The sequence below is a fragment of the Salvelinus sp. IW2-2015 genome, unplaced genomic scaffold (assembly GCF_002910315.2).
Source record: "Salvelinus sp. IW2-2015 unplaced genomic scaffold, ASM291031v2 Un_scaffold1984, whole genome shotgun sequence".
In the NCBI taxonomy this organism is placed as follows: domain Eukaryota; kingdom Metazoa; phylum Chordata; class Actinopteri; order Salmoniformes; family Salmonidae; genus Salvelinus; species Salvelinus sp. IW2-2015.
Window position 1 is genome coordinate 152,444 of NW_019943335.1, and position 8,616 is coordinate 161,059.

General features: G+C 47.7%; 1 protein-coding gene across 1 annotated transcript in view; it reads right to left on the reverse strand.

Annotated features, from left to right (window-relative positions):
• LOC112072634 (dmX-like protein 2) overlaps positions 1 to 8,158 on the reverse strand; it is an 11,179-nt gene extending 3,021 nt beyond the window's left edge. The window contains exons 1-7 of the mRNA XM_070439865.1: positions 7,966 to 8,158; positions 7,481 to 7,713; positions 6,805 to 7,007; positions 6,375 to 6,496; positions 5,640 to 5,729; positions 5,056 to 5,164; positions 4,492 to 4,616 (exon numbers count right to left, since the gene is read on the reverse strand). Of these exons, the coding sequence (XP_070295966.1) occupies positions 4,492 to 4,616; positions 5,056 to 5,164; positions 5,640 to 5,729; positions 6,375 to 6,496; positions 6,805 to 7,007; positions 7,481 to 7,713; positions 7,966 to 8,004 (921 nt within the window). The 5' untranslated portion in view covers positions 8,005 to 8,158. The remainder of the gene's footprint in view (positions 1 to 4,491; positions 4,617 to 5,055; positions 5,165 to 5,639; positions 5,730 to 6,374; positions 6,497 to 6,804; positions 7,008 to 7,480; positions 7,714 to 7,965) is intronic.
• Between the last annotated feature and the right edge of the window lie 458 nt (positions 8,159 to 8,616).

Below are 8,616 nucleotides of genomic sequence, written 5' to 3' on the forward strand. Positions count from 1 at the left end.
GTCCACTTACTACTCCGCTATGTACCGGTCCACTGTACTACTCCGTTATACGGGGTCCACTGTACTACTCCCGATACCGGGTGAACTGTACTACTCCGCTTATACCGGAGACGCACTGTACGACTCCGCTATACCGGGGCCACGGTGTACGACTCCGCTATACACGGGGTCCACTGTACGACTCCGTTATACCGGGTCCACTGTACGACTCGTTATACCGGGGTCCACCCTTACTACTCGTTATACCGGGGTCCACTGTACGACTCCGTTATTACCGGGGCCACTGTACGACTCCGTTATACCGGGGTCCACTGTAGGACTCCCGTTTATACCGGGGCCACTGTACGACTCCGCTATACCGGGGTCCACTGTACTACTCCGTTATACCGGGGTCCACTGTACGACTCCGCTATAACCGGAGTCCACTGTACTACTTGGCTTATACCGGGGTCCACTGTACTACTCGCTATACCGGGGTCCACTGTACGACTCCGCGATTACCGGGGTCCACTGTACTACTCCGCTATACCGGGGTCCACTGTACTACTCCGTTATACCGGAGTCCACGTGTACTACTCCGCGGTCCACGTGTACGACTCGGATCCCTGACTACTCTGCTACACCGAGTCCACTGTACTACTTGGCTATACCGGATCCCACTGTACGACTCCGTGTATACCGGAGGTCCACTGTACGACTGCCGTTATACCGGGGCCCACTGTACGACTCCGCGGTCCACTGTACTACTCCGTTATACCGGAGCCACTGTACTACTCCGTTATGCGGGGTCCACTGTACTACTCCGTATGCCGGGGCCCACTGTACTACTCGCGGTCCACTGTACTACTCGAGGTCCACTGTACTACTCGCTACACCGGAGTCCACTGTACTACTTGGCTATAACCGGGATCCACTGTACGACTCCGTTATACCGGGGTCCACTGTACGACTCCGTATACCGGGGTCCACTGTACGACTCCGCGGTCCCACTGTACTACTCCGTTATACCGGAGACCACTGTACTACTCCGTTATGCCGGGGTCCACTGTACTACTCCGTTATGCCGGGGCCCACTGTACTACTCCGCTACACCGGGGCCCACTGCACTCTATTATACCGGGGCCCACTGCCACTCTATTATACCGGGGCCCACTGCACTCTATTATACCGGGCCCACTGCCACTCTATCTATACCGGGGCCTACTGTACTCTATTTATACCGGGCCTACTGTACATCTATGATTACCGGGGCCACTGTACTCTATTATACCGGGGCCCACTGATCTGTATACCGGCCACTGCACTCTATTATACCGGGCCTACTGCACTCTATTATACCGGGGCCTACTGCACTCTATTATACCGGGGCCTACTGGTACGCTAATCTATTATTACCGTGGCCCCACTGCACTCTATTATACCGGGGCCCACTGCACTCTATATACCGGGCCACTGTACTCTAGGTATACCGGCCCACTGCACTCTATAACGGGCCTACTGCACTCGATTATACCGGGGCCTACTGCACTCATTATACCGGGGCCTACTGTACGTTATCTATATACCGTGGCCCACTGCACTCTATTATACCGGGCCCACTGCACTCTATTATACCGGGGGCCCCACTGTACTCTATTATACCGGCGGCCTACTGCACTCTATTATACCGGGGCTACTGTACGTTAATCTATTATACCGTGGCCCACTGCACTCTATTATACCGGGGCCCACTGCACTCTATTATACCGGGGCCCACTGTACTCTATTATACTGGGGCCTACTGTACGTTACTGCTATTATACTGGGGCCTACTGTACGTTACTCATATTAACTGGGGCCTCTAAGTACGTTACTCTATTATACTGGGCCTACTGTTACGTTACTTCTATTTTATACCGGGGTCTACTGTACGTTACTCTATTATACCGGGGTCTACTGTACGCTACTCTATTATACCGGGTCTACTGTACGCTACTCTATTATACCGGGGTCTATGTACGCTGACTCTATTATACGGGCTACTGTACGTTACTCTATTATACCGGGCTACTGTACGTTACTCTAATATACCGGGGCTCTACTGTACGTTACTCTATTATACCGGGGTCTACTGTACGTTACTCTATTATACCGGGGTCTACTGTACGTTACTCTATTATACGGGTCTACTGTACGTTACTCTATTAACCGGGGTCTACTGTACGTTACTCTATTATACCGGGGTCTACTGTACGTTACTCTATTAACCGGGGTCTACTGTACGTTACTCTATTATACCGGGTCTACTGTACGTTACTCTTATATACCGGGGTCTACTGTACGGTACTCTATTAATACTCGGGGTCTACTGTACGTTACTCTATTATACCGGGGTCTACTGTACGTTACTCTATTATACCGGGGTCTACTGTACGTTACCTCTATTATACCGGGGTCTACTGTACGTTACTCTATTAACCGGGGCCTACTGTTTACCTATTATACCGGGGCCTATTGTACGTTACTCTATTATACCGGGGCTACTGTACTCTATTATACCGGGGCCATTGTACGTACTCTATATACCGGGGCTACTGTACGTTACTCTATTATACCGGGGCCTACTGTACTCTATTATACGGGGCCTATTAGTACGTTACTCTATTATACCGGGGCATACGTTACTCTATTATACCGGGCAACGTTACTCTATTATACCGGGGTCTACTGTACGTTACTCTATTATACGGGGTCTACTGTACGTGTACTCTATTATACGGGGTCTACTGTACTACTCTATTATACGGTGCACTGTACGGTACTCTATATTCGGGGCTACTGTACGTTACTCTTTTATACCGGGGCCTACTGTACGTTACTCTAATACCGGACTTACTGTACGTTACTCTATTATACCGGGGCCTACTTACTCTATTATACCGGGGCCTACTGTACTCTATTATACGCTCTGACTCATTATACGGGGCTACTGTACTCTATTATACCGGGGCCTACTGTACTCTATTATACCGGGCTACTGTTACTCTATTATACCGGGGCCTACTGTACGTTACTCTATTATTACCGGGGTCTACGTACGTATCTATTATACCGGGTCTACTGTACGTTACTCTATTATTACTGGGGTCTACTGTACGTTTACTCTATTATACTGGGGTCTACTGTACGTTACTCTATTATATGCGGGTCTACTGTACGTTACTCTATTATACTGGGGTCTACTGTACGTGTTTACTTCTATTATACTGGGGTCTACTGTACGTTACTCTATTATACTGGTCTACTGTACGTTACCTATTATACTGGGGTCTACTGTACGTTACTCTATCTAACTGGGGTCTACTGTACGTTACTCTATTATACTGGGTCTACTGTACGTTACTCTATTATACTGGGTGGATCTTACTGTTACGTTTACTCTATTAGTACTGGGGTCTACTGTACGTTACTCTATTATACTGGGGTCTACTGTACGTTACTCTATTATACTGGGGTCTACTGTACGTCTTACTCTATTATACTGGGGTCTACTGTACGTTACTCTATTATACTGGGGTCTACTGTACGTCTCTATTTACTGGGGTCTACTGTACGTACTCTATTATACTGGGGTCTACTGTACGTTACTCTATTATACTGGGGTCTACTGTACGTTACTCTATTATACTGGGTCTACTGTACGTTACTCTATTATACTGGGGTCTACTGTACGTTACTCTATTATACTTGGGGTCTACTGTACGTTACTCTATTATACTGGGTCTACTGGCGTTACTCTAGTATACTGGTGTCTACTGTACGTTTACTCTATTAACTGGGTCTACTGTACATTACTCTATTATATTGCAGTCTACTCACCCACCACAGGCCTAGGTTAGGTTGTGGTTAGGTTGGGTTGTGGTTAGGTACTCACCCACACGGCCTAGGTTAGGTTGTGGTTAGGTTAGGTACTCACCCACACAGGCCTAGGTTAGGCTGTGTTGTGGTTAGGTTGTGGTTAGGTACTCACCCACACGGCCTAGGTTAGGTTTGTAGTTAGGTTAGGTTGTGGTTAGGTACTCACCCACACAGGCCTAGGTTAGGTTGTGGTTAGGTTAGGTTGTGGTTAGGTACTCACCCACACAGGCCTAGGTTAGGTTGTAGTTAGGTTAGGTTGTGGTTAGGTACTCACCACACAGGCCTAGGTTAGGTTGTAGTTAGGTTAGGTTTGGGTTAGGTACTCACCCACACAGGCCTAGGTTAGATTGTGGTTAGGTTAGGTTGTGGTTAGGTACTCACCCACACAGGCCTAGGTTAGATTGTGGTTAGGTTAGGTTGGGATAGGTACTCACCCACACAGGCCTAGGTTAGGTTGTGGTTAGGTTAGGTTGTGGTTAGGTACTCACCCACACAGGCCTAGTTAGATGTGGTTAGGTTAGGTTGTGGTTAGGTACTCACCCACACAGGCCTAGGTTAGGTTGTGGTTAGGTTAGGTTGTGGATAGGTACTCACCCACACAGGCCTGCACGGACTGTAGTGCAGGTGCCACATCTGCAGCCACAGAGTTTCATGTTCAGATCCGTCCTTCTCTATGACAACCAGGAAGAACTTCTCAGAGAACGGAGTAGGGTGGTACTCTGGAGAGGAGAGAAACACAACAACGCTTTTACAAGTTCTTCAGTTCAGTCATCCACTCATTCATCAATTCAGTCATCCACTCATTCTTCAGTTCAGTCATCCATCCGTCCATCCCATCCTAAATTGAAGGAAGGTCAGTATGTAGAGCTCAGTGTGTAGAGCTCATGTCATTCATACATTAACCAATTCATTATTCATCCATCCATTCTTCTGTCCATCCTTTCGCCCCTCAATTCTCCACCCCTCCCTCCCTCCCTCCAACCTCCTGTACCCTCGGTAGAAGGGTAAGTTGTAGTGTAGAGCTCTGGGTCSTCCTGAGGCTAATCATGTCATTCATACATTAAACAATTCATAATTCATCCATCCATTCTTCTGTCCATCCTTTCGCACCCTCAATCCTCCCTCCCTGCCTCCCTCCCTCCTTCCAACCTCCCGTACCCTCGGTATAAGGGTAGGATGTAGTGTAGAGCTCTGGGTCCTCCTGAGGTTTATACCCCAAAATAAAGTCCTCCTGGAAAACATGAAGGAGCTGGGTGGTAGATCCACACTATTGAGAGAGAGAGAGAGAGAGAGAACTTCTGTGAGTGTAATGTTAACTGTTAATTTTTATTGTTTATTTCACTTTTGTATATTATCTACTTCACTTGCTTAAAAAAAAGCCATTTGATTTGAATTGAGAGAGATAGAGGGTCAGAGGGAGGGAGAAGGAGAGAGATGGATGTATTTCCATCAGATTACAAAGACCCACAAACAATTTAAAAACAAATCACATTTTGATAAGCTATATGTTAGGTAAAATACTTCCGCTGTGCGCTGAGCACCACCATTTACCTGGGACTAGATTAATGATATAGCATGGTCTCTTGACTTACTGCTTAGATAAAGAGACAGGTGTGGTTAAGGGCCTGTAAGTAAGTATTTCACGGCAAGGTCTACACCTGTTGTATTCGGCACATGTGACAAATAACATTTGATTTGACTTACTGCTTAGATAAAGAAACAGTCAAATAGGTATTTCTTACCTGGTTAGTGATGACATCTAGTTCTATGATGCAGCCTGGTCTGGCTGTCGACTGCTGGCTCACAATGTTAAATACCTCTCCTACTAGTTTCTATGGAGAGAGACACAGTGAGAGAGAACACAGAGAGAAGAGAGCACACAGAGAAGAGAGAGGACACAGAGTAGAAGAGAGACACAGGCAGAGCGAGAGACACAGAGAGAGACAACAAGAGAGAGACACAACAAAAGAGAGACCACAAAGAGAAGAGAGAGAGACACAGAAGAGACACAGAACAGAGAGAGAGACACAAGAGAAGAGAGACAGAAGAGAGAGAAGAGAGGAACCAGAGATACACAGGAGGTAGGAGACACGAGAGAGAGAGAGAGACACAGAGACAGAGACAACACAAAGAGAAGAGAGAGACAGAGAGAGAGACAGAAGAGAGAGAGAAGACAGAGAGAGACAGAGAAGAGAACAGAGAGAGACAAGAAAACAGAGACGTATGATGAGGTGTGTTGTTAGGAGAGACAGAGGGGGGAAGAGAGGAGGAAGTAACAGAGTCTTTTACCAGCTACCTTGAAGCTTTAAAATATTCCAGTCCCTTCAATCTCATGAGTTCCACTGTAATCTCGACTGAGACATCGGTACGTGTCCGTCGCGTGTCTGGTCTCCGGTCTTACTACTAAGTCTCAGATTCTGTTAATCTGACTGAGGACATCTGTACGTGTCTGTGTGTCTGTCTCTGTGTTTACTTACTGAGGTCTCAGGGTCTGACAGTTCGTCCAGTAGTTTCCTGGCGTCCACCACAGCCTGGTAGAGACGTAAGTTCTTACCGTCTGACGCTACGAAGCASGCACTGGAACTGTTACAGTACGTACCTGGAGATAGAGGGGAGAGAGACGCMGTTTTAAATGTGAGCGCTCTGAGTAAGGTTCTGCATGTAGTTAGTATATACGCCCAATAAAATTGCAACTTCAACTTGAAGCCCTACAGGTGTCGCCAAACCKCCCCTTGACAATCTGKGTACTTCACCAGTACCTTGTCTGAACATGTGATACACACATGAACAGTTATAGATTATATACATCCTCCAACAATACGCTTCAGAGCACACTAGAAATGGGTTCTGTATTGCAGCGTATGTGTGTGTGTGTGTGTGTGTGTGTGTGTGTGTGTGTGTGCTAACCTAGCACAGAGCTGGGTACCAGGGTAGGCAGCCATGCTACATTGGAGAAGGCTGATGTGTGTAGGGAGTTGATTCGGGCCAGCTCTGACACCCCTCCAGTGCAGGACAGGGGTCCTATGTGGTCCACCCTCCACAGAATCAGCTCACTGTAGATGGCGTTCGGGTCATGGAACGTRCTGGTGGCCGCGTTACGCAGCTGCTTCCTGGGGGATCACACACACAGAGTTTGTCACAGTGTGTGGCTCAGTTGGCAGAGCATTGCGCTTACAACGCCAGGGTTGTGGGTTCAATTCCCACGGGCGACCAGTATGAAAAAGTATGCATTCACTACTATAAGTCTCTCTGGATAATGAGTTTGTATAAAANCGCCAGGGTTGTGGGTTCAATTCCCACGGGCGACCAGTATGAAAAAGTATGCATTCACTACTATAAGTCTCTCTGGATAATGAGTTTGTATAAAAAATGTGTTTGTCTCACACACACACAGATTGTCAAAGACAGAGATTAGATAAAACACACACGCTTGCACACACACACACACGTATTTCTGATACACACTCACATGAACATTTTGTAAACACACACACACTTTCTAGACATTGAGGGTCCTAGAGGGTCCTCGTTGCTTCCTCCTATGACACACACACACACACACACTCCCTTCCTCCTTCCCTACCTGCGCCGTCCTCTGGGGGGAGGTGTGTTTGTGGGTGGCTGGTCGAGGTCGATGCTGCCGGGGGCGGAGGGGGGGGTGAGGAGAGCGTTGTGGTGGGAGGAGGTCAGCAGTAGGGGAAGGACGGTGTGACACGCCTGGTCGTTGAGGTGGAACCGGTGACCGCAGTAACGGAACGTATGAGACACGGTTAGAACATTGGAGAACGCCGAGCGCTCGGCGAACGTCACCGCCCACTGGAGAGGGAAACGGATTGAAAGGAAAACTGAGTCACAAAATGTCTATACACAAGTTTATTATACATTATGTATCATAGAGTATGACATTATTACAGYGATCTTTGTTGTTTTKCTTTATATGGTTGTAGTTTGTCTTTTAAGCATGAATGTAAGGACCTCAATACTCTTATGAGCCCTGGTCAAAAGTAGTGCACTACATAGGGAATAGGTGGGTTTGGGACACAGCCACAGTCTGCCACTCCCTCTCACCTGATTGAGAGACCCGTCCACATGTTTGGACACCATCATGACAGCGGGGCCGATGCCTGGAGCTTGGCCCAGAGAGAGGCTGAGGGCTGAGGAACCCAGCCCAGCAGAGGCAGAACGGGGCAACCGGCGGGCCCTCTTCCCCTGCTCCCCCCCCAGCGTTGGAGCTATCCACGTTGGAGAAGGAGCAGGCGTACATCAGGAATGTTTCTTAATCAAGGGGACGTGTGGCAAAGAATTCGCCTAGTACAGGAATACGCACCACCAGGGCAAATACGGAGAACAAAACAGAAGAAACGACACCTGGAGAAATTGGGATGGAAAGATGAGGTGAAGGGGAGAAGAAGGAATAGTCCATCTGAGAGACAATTAATATTAGGTGAAACTTCCTCTTGATAAGTTAGGGGGCGATAAATGCTGGTAGGTGTGCATAGTCACAAATGAGAGTAAAAGGAGAATAAAGGAAAGATACAATATGATGTGTAATGTCTTACATGTACAGAGCGTGTTTGCTTGCAGATCTCCTTCTTACCTGCACCTTGTCTGAAGGATCCCCTGGATGTACCTGGTCCAAGAATACTTTTGAATGTGCCGAGAACCAAGAGAAGGGATCCCGAATCAAGCTTGGGGTGGATGGATCTCTCTCTGTGCTGA